General features: G+C 40.8%; 1 protein-coding gene across 8 annotated transcripts in view; it reads left to right on the top strand.

Moving 5' to 3' along the window:
- The window catches only part of CUNH7orf50 (chromosome unknown C7orf50 homolog), a 133,983-nt gene that overhangs the window by 88,248 nt on the left and 22,197 nt on the right, over window positions 1-23,538 (top strand). For 7 of the 8 annotated variants that reach the window (XM_061474081.1, XM_061474082.1, XM_061474086.1 and 4 more), the window contains one exon: window positions 14,496-14,671. In XM_061474081.1, the coding sequence (XP_061330065.1) occupies window positions 14,496-14,671 (176 nt within the window). Of the gene's footprint in view, window positions 1-10,331; window positions 10,389-14,495; window positions 14,672-23,538 lie in introns of those variants that run through there. The other variant, XM_061474084.1, reaches the window with a different exon arrangement.

Below are 23,538 nucleotides of genomic sequence, written 5' to 3'. Positions count from 1 at the left end.
TAACTGCCTTGACCACACCTTGTCATATATTTGTATAGTCTCTGAAGACAATTTATTTTCTTTATTAGATTAGATCTTAATAAAGTTACAGGTATGGGTTCTTATTAGATGATAGCATTTGTTTATTTAATTAGCTAAGTGATTAAATTTCATTTTGAACTCGGTCATCTGTTAAACAGCTAGAGCAGTTTAATAATTGACTTATTCCATTATCCATCCCAGAATAGGCAAGCAAAGCCACACATTTTTGCAACAAAAGCAAAAAATTGCTTCTGATGTGTACACTGGTGAGTAGGTAGTGAGTGAAGGGGGATTTTCTTGCTCATTATAAAACACAGCTTCTCCCTTCAGTTATAACTTGAAAAGGCTTGAAAACCTGACAGCTCCAGTTGGAGTCTGTTTCCCTGGCTGTTTCCAAGCTATGCTTCAGAGTTTTTGATGGGCAGGAAGTCAGTGTATATGCTGAGCAGTTAAACATTGTGGCTCAATGAATAACAGCTCCAGCAGCCAGAGAGTATCGTCTAAAGGGAGAAAATAATTGAACAAGTAGCTCATTTAAGGACAGAGAGGGACTTCTCTTTTACGTTAATACTTTCAGTGTTGTGAAAATGTGAGTTCAGTACACTATAAACATTTATAAATTACTTCACTAGTTATCTGTTGATGTTTTTTTAATTTACTTGCTTGGGTCTGCAGGAAAAGTATCTTCATCAGAATTATCAAATACTTAGTGAAGTATTTGGTCCATGTTGTCATGGTCCTGTTACAAATGCTTACCCTCTGAAGGTAGAAGGAAAATGATTCTCTTGCGTTCCCAAGACACTGAGTCCTGCCGGACACATTTTGAATCATAAAAATGTGAAGCATACATTTTGGTAGTTTTGGGTTACATAAAAAAACAGAAACCATACATTTAAAAATACCACCTCGTTGTTTGCTTTCTGGTTTGCTTAACTTGGAGAAACAGTAGCTGCCTTTGGGGTGATGTTCTTGGATTCTGTAGTCAATATTAAGCATCCATATCTGAGCAACGAGCGGGGAGAGCTGCATGTTCTCCATGTGGAGGTGTTTCTGTTTACCTGCTGTGTCCTGTGCTTTGTCTGGGGAGATGGGATCTCTCTCAATGCAGAAGAACAGCTATTCCAGGCATACTACTCAAGGGTTTTGTGTTCTGCTTTTCTCATGCGTTTACTTCTGCCTTTGTTTCCCTGTCTTCCATTGCATTTTCCCTTTGTGGTATTTCATGTGGTTTAGCACATCCATCAGCCCCTTTTTTTTTATTCTCTCCTTGTATTACCCCATCTATTCCAGAGAGGGAAATAACTGAAAGTCCAAAGCTGTACAGTGCATGGCACTCCTAAAAAGCACCAAATACCAAAAGTTCTATGATAATTTGAGGGTTGTCAAGCTGAGATCATCATCCCTATATGTGAAAGGTAGACAGACGTGACAACATTATGTATTTTACACTTATTTTTATTACATTACATTTTATACATATTTATTTTAAGGAATGGTGTTTCAGCCAGAGGCTGCAAAAAAAAATGTGATCCTGCAGGCTGCACAGCCACTTGGTTCCACCTTTCTATCACCTCCTCTTTTGCTGGCAGAAATATTCACAGTGAATCGAACTGGGAGCTGATTTGGTTTTCAAGTAACTTTTTGCGGGGGATAGAGAGGTGATTTTAACCCAGATGACTTTACAAGACTGTTCAAGCGCTTGTGCCAACCCAAGGAAGAGGTGGGAGAAAATGGAGAGTGTCTTTTGGCAGCAGTACTGACTTATGTGGGTTTAAAGTTGTTCCTGAAGCTATTACCTGGGATTCTTTTGTTCATAAGCAAAGCTTTCTTTAGAGCCTAAACAGGAGTATTTGGATGTGTAATCTTGAACTGTAAGCAAAATATACTACATCTAATTTATAAGCATATTGTTTGTACTGCTGCAGTCACTGTGTGACTATATTTCTGCCTGTAAGTTAATAATTTCTATTATATATAATGTGGATATTCTAGTGGAAGGTGAGAAAGGAAGAAATCAGAGCTCTCTGTAATGACATTAAGCTTTTAGGCGTATAGACAGCTTAAATGGACTCACAGCTGCTTAACATATGCCCTCTGCTTGAACTCGTTTTATCACTTGGTATCTGACTTCTCTCAACATATAAAAAGTTGATGTGATTGATGGTTGGTTATACAGTATTTGTTAGAGTGAACTGAATCATTATGTGTAGAGATGGAAGAATATAGAAAAATAAAGCTGAAGGAACAGCAACAAAAAAATCTGACATTTCTTCCATTCATTAAGCTTACTTAAAGCAACTCTTTTTGTTTGCTGGAGTTAGTGCTTGCTGGTTTTTCTAAGCAGCAATCGCTGAGTGATTTAAAGTACATCTCTGCTCTTTTGTTTGGATTTCGTTTGTGAAACCATTTAGAGTTATAAAACTGTCAGCTTAAGAACATTCTATATATTTTGCCAGTGAGGGCCTCATGTATGCAGAGTTTACGTTCTTCTCTCCATTTTGTGTGCTGTTCTCATTCTCCAGTATATATCACCATTCTTGGGGTTGGACATTAGAATCAGCCCCATGGCTTGCTTTAGAGCAGCAGGAGTTTTCAGAGTAATTATGAAGTGGCATCTTAGGTTAGTCATTAGATAAATGAATGTAGAATGTGCCAACAACCTTATCTCGCCCTTGGCCAAGCCTAGCCCAGCAACGTAGTAATAGAAGGCTCTGCTGATGCTTAAAAACATGAAATTTAGACGGCTTGACTGCAGCTAGAATTGAGTCATACATCTAAACATTAGAAAGCATAGACCAGAACTGTTATGTTAATTACAGTAGTTAAAACACTGTATGTCAGCTTTCTGAACTCTGATTCCCTAAAATAACTACCAGCTGAGAGTTGAAAAATGTTATGCAAACTGTATTACTTTTGCTTGCTATGTTTCTCTCCTGCAGAATTCCTCAGCCTTACATTGTGTGGAAGCTGTAGGGCCCAGGTCTATCATTCTACACAAGAGTCCATCTCTTGTGGACTTCCTAGTGCCTTAATTCCAAAATAAGCAACCACCACCACCGCCTTGTGCTGTGCTGCTTTTACAGTGATATCCTTCAGTGTGGCCTGATGAAATACAAGCAGGTTTTATAGAGTATTTTTACTAAACAGTCAACAGGTTTTAATTTAGGGTCTTAAATTGTAATTGTTTTTCAATTTTCTGCTCTGCCTCCCAAAAGCATAATGAGGGCACACCTGATGCTATAAAATCCAGATGTCATTTCAGCATTCCCGGACTGTGTGATAAGTTTGGAGAGCTTAAGAGTCAGTATCATGGATGTATAGTTAATCAAGGTTGCTCACAAGAACAGAAAGCAGGTAAACGTTGCTAAATAAATAGGGTTTGGGCATGGGTCGCACTTCAAATTCAGAGACTTTCAAAATGCTGAAATATGGATGGAATTCCTGCTGGTCATGTTGAATGAGGCAGAACTCATTGTAATTGGTCATTGTGATTGGAAGAGCAGCAAGCACACCTGAAAGCAAGCTACATCGTGTGACTTACGCCAGCTCTTAGAAATGTTATTCCTTTACCTTTCTCCTTCAGACAAAACGTCCTAATCCGGAATGTTCAATGGGAACTGAACTGTACATGAGATGAAAGTGGAGCTTTGTAGTACTTGCTTCTTTAAACAAGTTCAGATTCTGCATACAGGTGCTGAAAGGTCTATTCATGGAAATGATACACATTTACAAGAATAATAATTTCACAGAAATTAATTGTCACAACCTGAGTCACCCATCTCTGGTTATCACTAGGCATAAAGTCAAATGCAAAAATCTGTAATGTCCATCACATCCATTCCTCATTTTTTGTTAAGGCTTCTCTCTTTTCATACCCAAACTTAAGGTCCAATTCTCTTGTCTCCCAAACTGTTTATCCTACTGTAAAGCAAATCAAGTGGCAAGACAGAAGTTTAGGTTGTTGATACACTGATGCTCAGCTGTTATGGTATGAATGTACAGGACAGTTGAGGAGCTGCTTGTGTTACTGTAGGTGTCTCATTTAGGGTTGTTGAGTCATGAATGAAAACATTCTGCTAAAGAAGTGAATCCTGCCCACTCCATCTCCCTGAGTGTCTCCTTCTGGGTCTCATTCATGACAAATTGAAGATTGCATGTTCCTGCATACATGTGTGTATAGTTGAGGGTATATACAAATGTGTATGAAATACGTTCTGAAATATTTAGCTGGGTTTTTCTAAAGATGTTAGTATAGCAAACTACAAGTGATGCTGGTTTTATTTAATAAGTAATTAATGAATAGAACTTTTGTTGAGGTCTAGGAGAATATAGGAGATTTGAAAGTAGAGTGTATATACACAAGGACATTAATTCCCTCTAGGTATAGATACTGTTGCACTCTAGAGCTCAAGCTAATAACTTGTTGGTAAAGAGGTATGAATTTTCTCACATGTTTTGATGGCTTTTTTGTTTTTAACAAAATTTGAGTTAAACGTAAGGTTTCCTGTTTGAATTGTAAGGAAAGCCACCTTTCCTAGGCATTGATATCCGTGGATTTTTCATTTAATAACCAGTGTTCTGCTTCACTAGCTTTTCCCATGGGTGGGGGAAAATTGTACCTTCTCCAACTGTATGTTTAATTATGTTCCATGTTTGAGTCAGAATGGGCATGTAACAGAGAAGCTGTCAATTTGAGACTGTGCAAACTAAATATACTCAGCTGAGTGAATCCAGTACTGTGACATGAACCACTGGTGTAAATAGGAAAGGAGATACCTTGAAGCTTTACAGTATCTGAGAAGTGTCAGATCATATTCATTTGAAAGGGGTGGCAGCACTCTTTTTCCACCAGCACAGACACCAGTATTGTGTTTCACCCAACGTGGGCTGCCCAAGTGGTTAGCAGACCCTGATGTTTGCACTCACATCATTGAATTTCAGCATTTTTGGAATAAGCATTCTGCTTTTTCTGTAGAACCCCAGAGCTTTCCCTCATAAAGATTTTGATAGGTGAGATTAAAAGAATGTTTATTCTTCCACCTTTAAACTCATTTCATCTGCTTTGCTGACTGTTGCAAAACCTTATATACTGCTTTCAAAAAGCTCTTTTACCAGTAAAAGTGGCTGTAAGGACAACTGGCGCGAGCTCTTAGGAGCTCTTAACTATGGTGCAGGTGTGATTTGTTTTTGAGGATGAAGTACTGTTGATCTGGACTATCAAGACTAGTAGAAATATGAGAAATAGATTCCCATTGGTTCTATTTTGTTGTATCCAACTCAACGTGGGATTCTTCAAGATCTCCATACTCTAAAGGAAGAGTCTGAAGGACTGGGTCACTGTTTAGGGAATCTCCTTTAATAACATTGGCGTGACTAAAAAACATTGAGAAGCCTTGCTTTGAGTTGTGACTGCCAGAATATCTGGTTTTGGTCAAAACTTCTGAACGAGAAAACCACTTCTATGTTGTGTGTTTGAAAAGAACACATTCCATTAGCAGGAGATGCTGTGGAAACTCAGACCCCTGAGCTTCTGAAAAATGCATTACTGAACAAAAATACCCTGCACTCTGCTTTAAAGATAATATTTACATTTCCTGCTGAGGGAGTAATGGGGAGGATTATCATTTGAGCTTGAGAATGTGGGTGCAAGTGATCTGCATTGTCTAAGTCTCACCTAAGCTTTCCTTGTTTGAAATTTTAAGTAAAGACTTCAGTGAGTTCCTCTGCATAAGGATAAATTTAGCTCCAAGAGCAGCGCAAAACAGACTTGTTGATAGGTGTGGGAGTGATTGCTGTGATTCCTGAGCTGTGAAGGTGCTGTCGTTTCTGCAAAGCATCTGTGCAGGGGCAGGCAAGACATGGAACAGCTTTTGTAAAGGTGGATCATGGGTCTGTGGATAGGCCCAAAAACTCATATGGGGCTGTATTTTGTTATGAATCACAAGTTTGCTTTTTTGTTGTAAATGATTGTTCTTTAATGACGCCTTCAGCTATAATTTTGTGGCTGTTTTGTGTGAAGAGTTCAAAACTGAACTGATAAAATCAGTGTAAAAACTTCTTACTATTTAAATCCAGCCTCAGCTATTTTTGTGGCTTGATCAGAACACTTTGTGCTTTAAAAATGCTTCAACATCTGCAAAAAATAACAGTCCCTTATGGAGGTGCTCTTCAGGTCACTCTTCAAGTGTGTGGGTCATTTCCATTTCCATGTGGTTTGAAAATCATAAAATCACCCTTAACAGGCTGCGTTTTCTAAAGGGAGAGCAACATTGCACCTGCAGAAATACGTATGCACTTGCTGGACTGAATTCTTGTGTTCTGTCTGCTGGAACTGAAATGGAGGAGATGCCAGGAAGCCTCAACTTTAGCATCAGAGTCATCCAGGCTGTGTACCCTGTGGGTTTGGGATAATGAGGTGCCGAAACATTGAGTGGAAGTGGAGGCATCCAGTCCCTCCTCAGCTCTATTGTGGCAGTGAGCATGTGTGTTGCTGTCAACACCTAATGGTGACCAGCATGGAGGGGGCAAGCGTGGTTGCTCTTGCTCCACAGGCTTTTATTCATTATCTGTTCCAGTGAATTCCTGCCACTGCTGGAAAAGAGATGTAGCTCTCATCATTTCTGTTTGCCTTGCAAAAAGGCAGGCTTTGATTTCACCCTTCGTGTCTCACTGAAATCTAGATAAACAGTCTAAAGTTGACTAAAAACTTGGGCAGAATGTTGTGATCTACAGCTGTGATTGTGTCTTTGCCATTTTCATAGGGGTATCTGTGTAAGAACTGCATGCACAGGGTCATGTCAGAATACCACATGCTGGGTAGTTCTGTGTCAGTCATTCCTGAACAGTGTGCCAGAAATCCCCCTCAGCTATTTAACAAGTAATTTTTTGACAAAACAGAAAGACAAGCCCTTGTGCATGCAAGTTGCTCTCATTCATGGTACAGTTCAGCCCATGGAGCTCGGTGCAAGTATGTACTGTATGTGGCTGCTATGGTGATTAAAATACATAAATAAAATAGATAAATATGGACCATATTAGAAATTCATTACTGGCACTCTCTCAGATCGCAGTCAGCTCCAGCGTGTGGTGTCAGTTGTGTTCCCTTCCTCTGAGTGATCCCTCCTGGTCCCGGAGCAGGAGCTCCTGGAGGGGCTGGACTTGTTCTACCTTGTCAACTAGCAAAAACCGGTACACAAAGGGCTTTTGTGCATGTTTTATAGCTCAGTGAGGATTAGTGGCAGGACATGTTTTCAGATGGGACAAGCTTAGTGTTAATGTGCCTGAGGTTAACGAGGGAGGACACGGGGCAGTCTGTAGAGGCGGGAGCAGAAAGGTCTCCCTCAGTGTTGGATGCGGTACAGAGAGCCGATAGAAGTGGTTCTGCTTACCTGGGTCGGTGCGTCGGTCACGTGTTGCCAACGTTCCGGCTGCTTTAGGATGTGGATCGTGCCGACCTCAGGCGCTTGCTTGCAGCCCTTCCCACAGCTTCAGAGGTGCCCTCCACCGTGGTGGACATCCTAGCCTGCACATGGGCTCTGGCTGGATCAGATTCCTCCTGCTTTTCTTCCCTCTCTCACCTTTTAGCATTCTCCAACCGTAAAATCCATCCCTTTCCTGAAATGCAGAACGATGCACTTGTCCGGCGAAGTTTGTCCGGGCAGGATTCAAATCCCCAAAAAGCCTTAAATTTCCTTCGTGCCGGGGGGAGAGCAAAGGTAGGGAGGCGAAGGAGAGCGCTCGCTTCCTTTAAATCCCCACCAGCGTCTTCCCAGCGCTGGAAGCAAAGTAGCTTGTCATGGTGCTCTTCAGAGTCTAACTTTAGGGGGGAGGGAGAAAGTGGAAAGCAAACTGAATGCTGTAGTGGAGATTTCTCTCTTCCCCCAGTGGGCCCCTTGCCGACTGTTTTTATTGATTTCAATCACTGGAGGCTAGCTGGCTCTCAGAAGAAACACTGTGTAATGTGTTCTTTCCTGGCTTTCATTAAAGAAACTCAATGCAGTGCGGTCACGCTGCCGAGCTCGCCTGGCAACCTGCCTACACCCTGTGGTACCTCTTTCATTGGAGGAGATGGAGCTCGTGGTTTGGGGTGGTTTTATTTTTTTATTTATTTATTTTTTTATGTAATTCTCCAGCAAGGATTTCAAAACAGCCTCCGCTCTGCTCCCGCCTCCTCTCGCAGCCCAAAGCCTGTTGCAGCTCCAGGAGAAATCAGCAGCACCCCTAAAGGAGATGACTTTGGTGGCGATGAAAACCCCGAGCGCTGCGACAGCCTCATGCTCCTTCTATTAAAATTCCTCCTTGTGTGTTTCTGGGGATGGGTTAAAAGGGCTGTGTGTGAGCCACAGGGATGTGGATAGCAGTGATTTCCAAGGGGTTTCCTGTTTTTAGTTCCATCTTCTCCCAATTGGTGAATACGGTTTAATGAATGGGAAGAGAGAAAGCAAAATTCCCCCAACAAATACGTGAGAATTCCTGGCAGGGCTGTAGTTGCAAATGAAGCAAAACTGCATTCCCCAAGCCTGCAGTCGCGGTGATGTCTTAAATACTTCTGTTGTGTTCAGGACTATGATACTGGTGGAGGAAAATGAGAAATAAAACCTGACACTAATTTATGCCTTAGATCTTAATCTGCTACAGTATGTGTTTTATAGGAGCAAGCAATCTATAAAGTGGAATTCAACAGAATAGATTTACAGAAATCATGTTGTTCTGTGTGCTTATAAAGGCTTTCATTTAATTTAGTATATTGTTCCATTTCTTCTTATGCAGCAGTTTCTAATGATAACACTTTATGTGCACTTCAGAATTGGCTATAAATCTGCGAAACATGTAAAGATCACATAGATGTGAATTAAGCCGTGTTTCAAGCTAATGAAGGTGCATCTATTCTCAATTACAGCTGCAGATTTCGCATGCTACCTGATTGCTTGTGCTTGTAAGGTACCATGGCTGTCCCCACAAGGATGCTTAAAACCCCCCAGCATTTACGCAGCCACTAAAAGAATCCTTTCCTGGATGAGAAAGATAAAAAGCCTGTTCTTATTTAAATCTGGCTTCCTGCAGAACTTGTTTGAGGCTTTTCTGCCCAGGTTGCACCTACAGAAACCTTTCCAAATCAGGGTAAGGTAAATAATTCGCAGTGTTTCTGTCGTGAGGAGTCGAGATTCTAAAACCACCTCACTTCTATGAAAAAACCTTATGTTTTTCTTTGAGCAATGTATAATTATTCCCAAATCTCCTTCTGTGAGTGCTACAGGCATGATGTGAGGAGGAGCTTCTACAAATGTTACTTTTCATTCAAAACGTGCTTTTAGCATGCTAATGGCATTTCATCTGCCCTCTCTGGTCATGCTTCTTCTTTTCGTAAGATGCTAAATGATAGAAAATAGTTCTTTAAATTTAATATGGCTGTGAACTGTTTTATGCAAATCCTATAGCTGTAGTCATAGCACAGTTCTTTCGCAAGCCTCAGATAGTAAATCATTTGTCAATCTTTCTTTTATGAACCTTGCATCTAAAGGTTTGCCAGCCTTTCTTCTTTGTAGGTTTTGAACACTGTTTATAGATTCCACTTTTTGTTTTTAAGCTGGCAGATGGCCAGTTATTTATCTGGGATCAAATGTATTGTGTAAGACAGAAACAGGACGTTTTGCATGCTGATATCATGCACAGGGTATTTTTGGGGCAAAAGGCTGCTTGTCAGCGAAGCCATTACGTGACGGGTCGGTAGCTCCACGTCAGCTCGTGGTCAGTGAACAAAGCCCCTTTTGACATTTCTCTGTATTAAAAGTTATGAAATAACGTGAACTTAATGAACAAACAAGGCGGTACAGTGCTCCTACTAGGAATTAAGCCATATCGTCCATTCCCACCTCTTTCTCCTTGGAGTTCAGACATTTGATGCCCTTTTTATACATTCGTCAGTCAAGTTATAATTTACTCCTCTGAATTTCTGATATTGCCTGCTTTGCTGTGGTACAGACTTGTGTGGCTGTGCTGGTAGAAAAGTCTGTTGGCTTTTGGAGGAGCTGGATTCACTGGTACTAATAAGTAGTAAATTTGGTGTTGTGGCTTGGTCTGTGGTTACTGCTGTACGTTTGGCAGAGAAGCTGAACCCCCTGAGCAGGCGGAAAGCTCAGACGGACCTACACAGACGAATCCCAAAGGCAAATTTGTAATAAATGAGTATTCAGTTCATTGTGGGATTTCTTCAGAATTTCTGACTCTGTCAAGCTTATTCTTTGCTGGCAGCAGAAAACTGGGGATGCAAATTTAGGAGTTTTTGGAAGTGATGAGCCAGAAGGAGGAACAGAAATCTTTAGAAGATGTCTTCAATTTTACTCAAGTATGGAGCCAAGAACATTTGGGTAACTATGAATCTGGAAACAGATTAAAAAATGCACTTATTGCTCTGCTGAAACATAATACAATTAGTGTGCTGTTAATACCATCTTGGTACTGGTTACCCAGCTATTACGGTTCATAGTCCTCTGGCACTAAAAGCTTTTATGCAGATGCAGTCTCTGAAAAGCTTCATCTGTTTGGTTTTGACACTCTTTCGTTTGCAGAAAAAGGGGTCTGATAACTGGAAGAAATCCTGTCTTGGGTACATCCTTCTGCCAGGTTCTCTTGCAGTTATTTTTCTCTGTTCTGAATCGCTTAGCAAGCACTACTTTACACTAGGAAATGCTTTACTGCAGTTTGAGATGGTTCCCCCTTTGGTACGGGTAAGCTCATTACTAAAGATCACCTACAAAATGTTTTAAATTTGTGCAGTATTTCCACATTATAAAGAATAATGGAAACCTTTAACTGGTATCTAAAACTGCCACAGCTGAAGCCTCCAGATATTTTTAGTTGATGTCTTAGGCTATTTACAGTATATTACTGTGTTTACATACAATTCAGAAATTTAGAGGCTGGCATTGATGAAGGGCACTGGGTTGGCAGTCACAGCTCTTTGTATGCAGATGGACATGGTATAGTATGAACTTTGGAGTGTCTGAGCTGATAGCTCTGTACCCTTGCGAAGGTGATATGGGTTTTCATAAGCATGAGCGTTAAAGATTTGGGGGTCTGTCTTTTACTCACAATATGGCATCCAGTGGCAATACTCCTTTTAGCACCTTTTCAGGGCTTCTGGAAAGTGTCCAAGTGGAGGACTCCCACCTCCTTAATCACGAGAGAACACTGGCTCTCCTCTGAATGTCATTCATTCAAGTGTGCTGACCTAGCCTGACCCTGTTTAGATTGAGATCTAATGAGCCCACGATCCAAGGTGGTGTGGTAGCTCTCAGCAGGTTTTGCAAATAAGCAAGTGTTGTGTTTTTCTGCATGCATGTGGTTTAAATTTATCACGTCAATAAACAAGTGTCTCACGCTCAAATACGGACTTTACAATGTTGTAGTTAAGACTAAATGGTAGCACTACAAATTGCGATGTCACTTTATAAATATAGAAGGAGACAACATGGGATATTTATGACCTCGGAACAATGAAGTGCTGTTGGCTGGGGTTTTTTTAAATTTAAATAATGATATAATACTTGAATTCTTAATGCAAGTGGATCACAAACTTTGGACACACTAATGGTTCAGGGAAAGCAAAACTGAAAAACAAGGCTGTTGATTTAAATAAGAGAGATGCACCAGTAGAGTATCAGAGATCATCCAAGCTAAAATAAATACAACTAGGCTTTAAATCCCAGCGAAAGGTTTGGTTTGGTTTGGTTTTCTTCTGAGTCCCAGGTTTTGGGGAAGGTTGGTTTTGGTTGTGTTGTTCTTTTATGAATTGTTATAAAACTGCCCTCAGCTTCCGTGGAGAATGTGCCACCAAATGTAGGTGTTTTATGAAGCGCATAAAAATTGAGGCTTTCAAATAAAAAGCCAGTCAAGGACAGATTGTCGTATGGACTGCTGGATTAAATCAAGTTGGCATGGATGGGTAAAAGTGCAGTTGCAACTAGAAAAGCTGTCTGAGCTGTAGGTTTGCAAACGCTTTCACAGTCTGTGTGCTGGGAGTCCCAGATAGAAGCCTGATGAATCCGATTTTCCTTAGATGATGCTGTGGGCTAGCAGAAGGGACTGTAAATCCTAACTCTTTCATGCCCAGGACAGCATTAGCCTCACAGGGAGAACAGTTCTCTTGTTTCAGACAGCCCACAGTTGCATCCACTGCGATGCTGGAAACAAATGTTGTTAGGGCTCGGTATTTATGTTGGGACCTACAGGCAGGGAGCAACTTGTTTTGTTTTTAATGGAGCGGTTGGCGAGAGGGATAAAAAGCTTTTTGCTAATGCCAGGAATGCAGGGGGGAAGGGAAGGTACAGAGATACGCATTTACTGTAAGTATGAAGAAGCAGAGGCCTCTTTATCAGGCCAGCTCTAATGATGTGCCACAGTCACTTTATTTGAAAGCTTCATGGCTCACAGAAAAGTAAACGAATTCATTACATGATTTTTAAAAGAAGATTAACCCTAGCGTGTCGTCTGTTGGGCAGCTGCCGCAGTCATCTTCTACAAACACTTTCTAAATGACCACCCTCAGTGTTTTCCTGGGCTTTGTGCGGCTGCGTTCTTGTTTTAGTAAGGACCAGGGTGGCTTTTCAACTGAAAACATTGCTTCCTGTATAACGGTTACATACCTACCTTCACCCTAAATGTTATTTTGTCCTCAGCACGAGTTAGAAAATGTCTTCTATGTAAATGGAACGTGTGTTGGGTTTTTGCATGGGTTTGCACAGGAATACTGGTTTTTCCATAAAAGTAGCTTGCAAGTATTTTAAACAAAAAAAACCCACCCTAAATTCTCTTTACTGTCCCATGCGCAATTGTTCGAAGTTCTGCTTTATTGGCCTTTTCTGGTCTTTGAAAACAGAAAGTTGAAAAGATGAGGCAAACTAAAGTTAGACAATACATGAATTGACACTGAACAAATATTAGTCCTCAGCAGGTGTCTTTGTGTTCAGGTATTGCCTTGTTTAACTGCCCTTTGCTTGAACATCAGCAAGAATACTGTTAAGAGCAACATGTCAGGTTTTTCATTCGACTAACACAAATTGATATAACAAACACTAAAGATTTTTGAGTTTATATGGCAGCTTCAGCCAGTTTTTCCATACAGCAATTGATCTTCTTGTGCATTCAGGTTGCAGTTATGGTTTCCTAGTCCAGGTGAGGAGGGAGCAGGGAGAGGAGGAAGAATGTTTCTCTCCCACTCAGTTTTGCCACCGTGGGTTTCCAATGCTCTAGCAGAGGTGCTCACCTGGCAAGTACAAAGCAAGTAAAGCTGCTGCATCTGAACTAAGTCCACTCTGTGAACAAAATCATTGTTCTTGGAGGTGGTGGTTAAATTCCTTTATCTTCCCCAGTCTTGGGATGTGAGATGCTAACACAGCTGCTGTAGGCCTGGGTGGTTCCTTCAGATTGCCTCGCTTGTCTCTGTGTGTATACTCCATCAGTTTGTAGCTGAAGCGTCCAAGGGACGTGCAGATTTGGCAGAAACACCACAAAATGTACTGTATTTATTTTGAGCAGAAGAATTATGGATTTAAAAAACAAACACTCACGTGCAGTCTCCCATTATTCTGTCCCTGTCATATAGTAGTCTGCTTCAAAGCCCATTTGTGTACAGATAAGGTAGACATTTCCTGGGCCACCTTACATCCATGCCATTTCCACTGCTGTCAGTGGGTAGTTTTCCCCTACCCAGAGATCCCATTTTCTTACAAATGTAGTCTGGCCTTGCAGGAAGCTGTCCCTTGCTCAGGTTGTCTTACTGAACCTGGTAACTGTTGCTGAGCAAGTGGATTAGTTAATGGAGTTATTCACAAATCATTACTGTCCTTCTGCATACCTTTAGCCTGCATTTTATGGTAGTGCCTGACCATGGAGGTGGCTGAGAAGCACCTTTGATACCTTTGGTGAAGGTATCAAAGTTTTCTTTGGGACTCTCTGAGATCTGTAACTATCATATAAGCTAAGTAGCACCACCCGTCTTGGACTTAGAAGTATCTAAAAGCAAGACCAGGCCAGTTAAAGAGTCTTGTTTGAAGAATTCCATACTTTTGGTTGCTTGGTTGCTACTGGGAGGTAGTGCAGAAGAGATGGCTTCATAGCGTCCAAATCCCTCCTGCTTCCCGAGGTACACAGGGCTTTGCACAACCAATATTAGGTATGTTTAATATATAGCTAGAAGGTGCTCCAGTTACCATACTGCTGAGAACAGTAGAGTCATCTGGAGAGGGCAGTTCTAAGGCTTCTTCAAGTGCAGTATTTACAGTCCTGTGAATTGAGCAGAGTAAAGAGGTGATGGAAGTATAATGAACAGTAAAATGATGAACCTTGAAGCTTCTGGTTTTAAGTATTATCTGTGTCCTTTCATTGCATGTGCAAAGTAGGCATAATTGCTTTTATGCATATTATTTTCACTTTCCTATAGAAATATTAATACTTGATTTAAATGTTTTTTTCAGGCAACGGAAGAAGAGGAAGAACTTACTGCAGAGGAAAAGAGGAAACTGGAAAGAAAATTAAAAAAAGAGCGCAAGAAGAAGGAAAAGCAGCTGATGAGGGAAGCTGGGATCTCTATCAAAAAGGTGGAGCCCAAAAAGCAGTCAGGATGTGAGTTGGCTCTGGCCTATTTAACCAGGTAGGACTAGTAAAACCACTGCAGGTGCTCCCCACAGGAGTAAGCTGTAAACTGTGCCAGAAACCCAGAACAAGCTGGACCAAGTAATAACACATTAAAGGAAATTGCTGCAGTTAAGTATTAAGTTAATGTTTCATCTCAGTTGACACCCAAGCATACAGTTGATCACCCTTTTGTATTTATATCACAGGAAGAACTGAGAGATGTTAAGTACGGTGCAAACATTTTATAGAGAAAGACAGCTCCTGTCTTTCTGATCATGTAGTTGATATATAAATACCACTGGGTTAGCTGCACTTACAAAGATGAAAGGCACGTTGCAGAAAAGATTGCACTGAGGAAATTAGTTCTGTTTCTGGAGTGCACTGTTCTAAGCAAAGGAGTTCCAGTTGTTCTCTTTATATAAGCAAATTGCATGAAGTGGTTGAGCATAACGGAGTCTGAATTTAACCGCCTGCGTGATGTTTAGATATTTGCAAATCAAAATGGGATTATGCTGCTATTTTAAAGTTAACAGAGTACAATGCCTTATTTTTGCATACCAAAGTATACATCAAATAGAGTGGCTGATTTCAGAATACAAGCAATTATTTCATCTAGTTATTTAGAATACTCAGTATTCCAACATAAAGCAAAGCGTATGCTTAAACTGAAGAATCTACAGCAAAGCATTCACATCACAGTACCCTTCAGACAGTAAGAGGTCATGTATAAACAGGACAAAAGTGCTTATTTTTTTCAAACTGCAAAATATGCCCTGCAAAATATGCCCTGTCTGTCAGACCTCCAGCATTTTACCCCATGGAGTAATTCCAGGGTCGCATCTCTGGCCAAGCTCAAAACTGAAGCATCCAGACAGTCTGAATTGTTACTTACCACTCTCAGTGGGGAGGGAGGAAATTAACTGCATTCCAGGCAGAGGGACACGTGCATTTTTGTTGCATAACCCACAGCATGCAGTGATAGCAAAATGACAATAATATTTTTGATCCGGAAAACAGCTGGAGGAGTTCACCACTGGTTTGAACTGCAAATGGATTGACAGTTGGCTTTGAACCGTCTGCTCAGGCTATACTCTGCTATGTGTGCTAATAAGTGGTGGATCTCTAGATTATGGATTTCTGGTTTGGGGAGCAAAGGAACAAGCTGTAGGGTTTTGCTTGGTACTCCACCGTTATTTGGAAGGAAGAAGTTCTTTACTGTAAGGGTGGTGAGGCACTGGAATAGGTTGCCCAGGGAGGTTGTGAATGCTTCATCCCTGGCGGTGTTCAAGGCCAGGTTGGACAGAGCCTTGGGTGACATGGTTTAGTGTGAGGTGTGTCTGCCCATGGCAAGGGGGCTGGAACTGGATGATCTTGAGGTCCTTTCCAACCCTAACTATTCTATGATTCTATTCTATGATTTGTATGGACTTTTCACCTTGTTAGGTGACAGTATATGAAACTGTAATTGAACTAATATTTGAACCAGTTTAACTCCAGAGTTTCACTTAACCTGTACCAAATGACCTTGAAATAGTAAACCTGTTATGTCATTTGAACTTGTAATATGCAGTTCAAGGGCTATATGTACAGCAGTAGGTTGTGAGGGATTGTTTCAGCAACAGACAGTTTGAATTTTGTAGACGTAACAGGGACAGTCATAAGATGCTGAACTGCCAAGCAAACATAACCATAGACTCTGTTCTAGCCCAAAACATGCTGAGACCATCTTTCACATTGTAAATTACAGAAAAATAGCTTAATCCTTTCACACCACAGATGATTTTCAACCCAGCAAGACTGAAAACAGAAACAACTGTATTTAAAGTGATCAGAGAAGTACTGTATTAGCTGGGGAAGGGAAACTAAAATCCAAGCTCTGGAAGTCCATTGCAAAACTCCCAGCAACTTTAGTGGGTCAGGGATTTCAGTCTACATGTTTTTGTAGAGCTACAGGCATGAATAATATGTGGGAGGATAAATTAAGTGTATAGATGAAGAGATGAATATAATTGGAACTAAACAAAAAGGTGCTGTGGATTTATATTTTGCCCCACCTACAATAAAAATCCTTGCATGACATAAGGGTTGCTAAGTGAAGTGGCATCTTCATTCCCTGATGACATGTGAATCTCCAGTAGGACAGGTGAAACTTGAAGTACCGTATGATGACTGAAAATACCCCTTTTATTTATTAAGAGACTATTTGCTGTATGAGACTACAACCGTATAAGGTGGTAGCCTATGGCAGGAGAATAATTGGGTTTATTTTAGTGAAATTTGCTTTGATAACTTCAAAAGAAAAACGTTAGAAACCATTCAAAAGATTTTTTTGTTACCCAGACTTTTGACGTTTGCAAGGGAAAATGAAACTTATTTTGTAGGCCATACATATATTGAGAAATAGTGGTTCCCTCAGAATGCAGAATCATCTTTTCTGGTATGTGGAATTCTTCACCAGAAGAATAAATTTCTGTTTCAAGGGGTAAGATCAGGGAGAATTAGCAAGATTTTAATTGGAGGAAATAAAACATGACTAATAAAAGGAGGGGTCCTGTGCTTACAGAAGGCCCTGCTTCTGCAATAGCTCTGTATGTTCCATTTTAAAAATGAAGTGGGAGTAGCAGGCAGCCCACAGGCAGCGCTTCTCGCTTCGCTGAGACACAAAGTGACTGTCAGAAAGATGTGCCTCATCTTTTTAGTTGAGAGGAGGTAATGAAGAGAGCATTAATGGGAGGGAGGAAGGCAGGCAGCGTGTGGGGGGCAGGACTGCTAATTGCATACTGCCCTTCCTGACAGCTTTAGGACCAGCACTGCAGCAACAGGGCTGGATTCAGAGTGATGCTTAGCACAAAGAGCAGTGCTAGACCAAAGCATGTGGCTGTCTTTGGTAGCACGGCTTATGTGAGCCCCTGTTGGGGGTCTTTGTAAACCTCCTTGCTGCTGGGCACAGTGTGCCACAAGCTAACCAGTTCTTCCAGTTTTCCAGGTTTGTTATTTGAGTCTAAAAACAAATAATCCTTGATTCCTTGCCAGCCTCCAGAGAGGTCAAATTATCATTTTGTTGGAGGGCCATCCTAGAAATTGAGAGAGGCTTTTTCCCCTCATTTGTACGGGGTGGCAACATGCAACAGCAGCTGACGCCAGCTATCAAACTGCAGCCTCCAGCCATATCTGAGGGTGCCGAAGGGTCTCCCTGTTGAGCTGGGTGACATTTGATAGACCAGGCTTTTCAGCTTCTTTCTCATTTGAATGAGACCAGAATGAGCAGGAACCAGGTTTTGTACTCCTGATAGAGGAGAAGCAGCCAAATGGCTCCTGTTATTTTCCTCTTTTGCTTTCTGTTGACATGTGGGAAAAGGAAAAGGGGAGAAAAAAATGTCTTTGCTTCACCAATTTTTATCTCACCTTTTCCGTTGATGAGATAAGCTCAGGCAGTTTCCCAATGCAGTTCTGTCTAACGCAGCAATCGTGGCATGCCTGTGGAAATAGAAGAAAGCCTACTACAGTCAGATTCTCCAGCTGGCTGGGGAGCAAAGAGAAAGATCTGAAGATATATAAAGGATTAAAAATAGGGAGCTAAAGTGAAGCAGAAAGGTTATATAACTGCAAGAAGGAAAAAAGAAAATGTGGAATAATGAAAAAAATCCGGAGTGGTACTGAACAGAAGAGGGAAAACCTGTAAAATTACTGCAGAGGAATAGGGAAAAGCAGCACTGAGAAAGTATTAGTGGTTAAATAAACCGCACGAGTCTCTTCCTTTTAATGATGCCATGCCTTTTTTCTTTATGATGATAAGTGATGATTCAGGTTTAAAGCCAAGATTAGAATGTTCATTACTGTGATTCTTAGAAAACAGAAAATAGAAAATCATCTTTTTCTGAGCACTAAGTGCCTTCAAGTGAAAAGATGTTGCAATTCATGAAAATGGTAATTAGACTTAATTATAACCTAACTGACCTTCTGTGGTGTTAAAATGCTGGCAGAACTTGTTTGTCTTGGCAAGCCTCTCTGTCCTGGAATGCTTCTGTTCTTGTGTTTGGCTTAGAAAGTTCATTGCTATATGGATCCGCACATATGGTTTTCTCCATCACCCATCAAAGGGATAGACAGAGATCTGAAAAGATGTCACTGGCAGTATGTGGAAATACAAGATTAATATCAACCAAGGTAGAAGTAATAGATAATATTATCTGGATATTGCTGTGAAATACCTAAGCCTTGAGTTTTATTTATCATGTGTTTAAACTTTAAAAATAAGCTGCTGAAGCATGTTTCTTTTCTTTCTGTAATGGTTTATATTATACTAGTAATACATGTCACCAGAATGTTTCCCATGCATTGTCGTTTCAGTTTTCTTTGTAGATCTTACTTTCCCCGTCCCTAATTTAAATTTAGGTGGGATTCAGAGAATGTCAGAGATTTTTTTAAAGATACCCATAAGAATAGTACAAAGCAAGGGCACGTTACAGAAGCACAAAACTGAGGGACAGTCAGAATTTCCCATCGAGAGAGGAAACAGTCTGACTCTGCAGAACACAAGGTGGGTTTTGCTGAGTGCAGTGGTGGTGCTGCTGAAAACAGTGTAGAGCCAAGGGCGGTTGTTTATCTGCTGTGTTTGCAGAATGGAAATAGATCCCAGTCCTCCATCAAACTTTATAACAAACAGTGCCAAGCATGGGAGATTTTAAAGCTGGAACATAGTTCTTCCTTTCAAAGAATACTGAAATCTGAGGGGTGGTTGCTCTAAGCATCTACTTTGATACTTTGATATTTTTAATACTATTTCTCTTCTCTATGTATATATGTTATAAATAAAAGTAGCATGATTAAAGTATATCAGGTTTTTACTTCTGTTGGACCAGAAGCCATGTGGAGAAGGGCATTAATAAATGGTGGCTTAGTGTTCACTCAGTGTTTGCATCCAAGAAGAGGGTTGTGCTGGTCAGGAAAGAGGGCAGCAGTATTTGAGATTCGTGGCCAAACAGCTGAGATGACTGTGGCCCTTTAGGAAATCACAAGACAATTCATCCTACCACATTTGCGGCCAAGTGACTCTACTGGGAAAGCTTCTGAGCAAATACAACCACACTTATTAATGCTGAAAACCAGTTTCTATATTTAAAGTGCATTGAATGGGCTTGTGTCAGATTTAGCTTGTTTCGTTGAAGCTGTTTTTTCCTCTCAAAGGGTAAGTATTTTTTAGCTGTGGTCAGTGGTGACTTGATGTTTGGTTCTGAACTTATTTAAGTAATTCTTATGCTGCTGGCCTTAATCTTTATTCATTTCAAACTTCTTGATGTTTCACCATCAGTGTCTGAAGTTTTTAGATATTAGAAGTGATTGATGCACTAGAAATGTAAACATACACAGATCTTTTTTCCTCCCTCCAGAGACAGGCTCCTTGGGTTTGATAACAACTAACATTAGCATTTAGTGTCATTTCTCCTTCCCCCACCCTCTGGGATGGAGAATGAGTTTTCTTCCTGATAGGGAGGTGCAGCATACATAAAAGCTCATCAGTTATCTCGAGCTTCATAAAATATTGGAGAACTGCTCAAGTGATGAATCTCAATTAGCCTGTAGCAAAAAATAGTATGTGAACGTAAAGAGAAACCATTGTAATGAGACACAGTGATGTTACTGAATTCCCTTCAACAGCTGGGCCTTTAAGGTGTCTTGGAAGAACTGCTTTTCCTCAAAGATTAGGGGAATCTTGGTGGAGGCAAGTTTTGCTTTAATAATCGTAGGGCTACTTTTTAAAGGTTCTGGGGCAAGCATTAACTATGGATGTAATTAATCTATTCATACAAGCTTTTAGTCATTTTGTCACATTCATTAGTTCCGTAAGAAGCCTCATGAATCCAGAGAGTCAGATACAGGATAAATTAGCATTTGGCGTTGTTCTGCGGCTGTTTTATATGACCTTGGGCAGGCGCTTGCTACTATCTGATTTCAAAGGCTTGCACTTTTCCTAATACTCTGGAGATCAGTGAACTTGTTTTAGCACTTCTCCAACTTTCTATATTGCTTGACTTTTAATTTCTACCAGGGCCTGACCTGCCTCTAAGTGGGATTCCTCTCCTTGACCTAAATCAGCACGTCTGTAAAACTGAATGTTTTCCAACTGATGTTAATAGTTGGACAGACCTTCCTTATTTTGAAGGAAGCCACTATCTCTGTTTGCAGCAGAGTAGTCTCATGTTACTAAGAGTGACTTACCTTATCATTATCCTACACTCCCTTGTGTAACTTCAGTACCCCATGGCATCTGATGAAGCCGCCTCAGTTTGTTTGCAGTTCCCTAGCAGCCCCGGCATTACTCACAAACTCTACAAAGCTCTCTGTTGCAATGCCCACACCTTTCCTATTTTTAGGGTGCTGGTATGCCAGCAGTTATTCTTGTGGGGGTAGGCGGAGATGGCATATTTGCTTCACAGATTTGATTCTACTTAGCACACTCAAGCATACTACGTTCTGCAGAAGGCAGAACTTGCTGTTAGGTATAGGAAGCAGAAAAATTGCTCTGCTGTGTTGGACCTGGGACTGAGCAAGGCTTTCTAAGTCACTATCGCCCCCACCCATCCTGGTGTTTGCATCCTTTACATGGCTTTATCAGTTTTCTCAATCTTGCTGCCCCTTTGGTGAAGCAGTACATCCATAATCCTTCATCTGTTGCTAGTTCTTCCATACACTGATGTGTTCTGTTGTTGTTCTTTGAACTCCTGGGTCTGTGAAAGTTCTGGAAATGCAAGACCTGGAAGCAAACATGCTGTTTTGCTTGAGCCACCTTCCAGCTTCACACAGGAGGGACTGAGAGTCTGTGATTCCTTCCTGCTCCTTGTCGCTCCGGGTTTGGTCTGCGGCTTACAACTTTGGATTCTTCTTTGAGCCATAGCACATTGAGACTTCACATTTAATTTGCTGCATACTAAAAACCTTCGGGTTTATTTTCTCCCCTCAAACTGTTCCTCAGTTTTGTGTTAATGACAGTGTTGGCATAAACATGCCAGCTATAGCCATAATAAATTTTTCACTGGCTGTAAAAGGGACAGTGCTTCTCATCCTACTTCAGCCTGGCTGCAGCAAGTCAGATACCCTCCTGTTTCAGAGCTGGCTTTACAATATACATTTCCAGATGTTATTGTTCTCATTATCATCTTGTTATTCAAACCATGCATTTAGGATTCTGTGAATGTCACGTTACACTCTCGGTAATAGCACCATACAGCTTTTGCCTGTTTAATCAAGATGTCTGACGGCAGCCAGACTTGATGATTTTCAGCCCCTACGATGCACTCTCTGGCTTCTGGATTCACTTTGCTGTATCTTGATAGCAAATGATACACAGAACCGTGTTGGAGCCATGCCAGTGATTTTCTAACCCCTTCATGACATCCCCAGGATGTCATATTGTTCAAGAATTGCTTTTATTAACTTCTTGGTGGGTTAGCTGCTTTTTGTGGTTCTAATACAATAATTTCACTGCTTTGCAAGAAGCAAGTTAACATCGTAATTTAGTAAGTGCATGCAGATTACTGTTCCTTATGGATATCTAATCTCTTTTCCACCTATAAATACAGCTATCCAGACTGAGTGATCCAGGTTTTGCCTGATGAAGGCTCACCTAAAAAAGGAATGCAGCATTTACAGTCTGCAGCTCTTCCATTCGAGTCCAACTTTGCAGTGCAGGTGGTTAAAGAGATGCTGACACTGAACAGAGGAGAGTGCCTGCATAGCACAGTGCTGTGCAGAAATACCAGCTCGAGTCTGGAAGCTGAATAACCAGGTTAAAACCCAGATGAGCCTGAATTAAAAAGTCATGGCTTGTTGCAAATGAGCTCAGGCACAGCATGGTGATGGTTTGTAAGTTGTACCACTTCCAGTGCCAGAGCGGGCACCAAGGCTTCTTCAGCTGTTACTGAAGATAAACTTGTCAGTTAAAGCTAATGCTGACAAATAACAGTGTTGTTTACTATGCAATGCTAAAACCAGCAACCAAAAGTAAGAACAAAAACCAACTTTAAGTAGCTTGGAGCCAATCTTGGCTATTTTTACCAAGAACTTCTGGGAAGAAAGTGAACCATAGGAGTATATTCTGGGTATCAGTAATACTTTTACTGGAAATGCTCCAGTTGGACAGAATTACTCTTTTAATGTCATTTCAGTCACTTCAGGCAAGTATTGTCCATATTGGTGTATCTGGGTGTATTTTGCCATTTCTAGCTTGCTGGGTAAGCAGCTCTGGTTTCTAGAGACAAAACATTCTGAAATACCAAGGTGTAAGACTTTTAAACTTAGTTGCATGTGGAAGTTCTCAGATGCTGCAGATATCTCTGTGGTATTTTCAACTCATTGAGAAGCAGGAAGCTTTAAAAACATCAACGATTGCATGATTTTCCAGCCAAATTAGTGAATGCTAATGATGCAACTCATTCAGCTGAGCTTTGGAAGAGCAGCTGGACTAGCACTACTTTTCCTGAATTAGATTTCTTATGGCTTAGATATTCATATTCTGGATAAACTCTTTTCTGTAGGGAATGGTTTTGGAGTAGCTTGCTTAGCCCTAACATATGGCTTAAGAGGAGAAAGCAAAGGAAGCTCATGTCCATACTAAAGTTTTCTCCATCAGAGTCAGGAGCTGTTCTGTCTCCCTAAATCTGCTCATTGCCCTGCTTATAGCAGAGGAAAGAGATTTCCATAACCATAAGTTGTCACTAAATTTAAGAAAAGGGGAGAAATAGATGAGGAAACACTAATCCTGCTTTATGGCTCCGAATCAAATAATTTGTCTTTCTAAATCTTTGCATAATTTTATGGCGGGTCACAAGGACACAGCTCAAAGCATATTTCAGGAGAAGCTGCGGAGTGATTTACTTTGAAACC

Source organism: Pezoporus flaviventris, unplaced genomic scaffold (assembly GCF_033815535.1).
Source record: "Pezoporus flaviventris isolate CSIRO_AGI_PZ_B2104156 unplaced genomic scaffold, CSIRO_AGI_Pfla_v1 ptg000078l, whole genome shotgun sequence".
NCBI lineage: Eukaryota > Metazoa > Chordata > Aves > Psittaciformes > Psittacidae > Pezoporus > Pezoporus flaviventris.
This window is presented reverse-complemented; position numbering and strand designations above follow the sequence as displayed.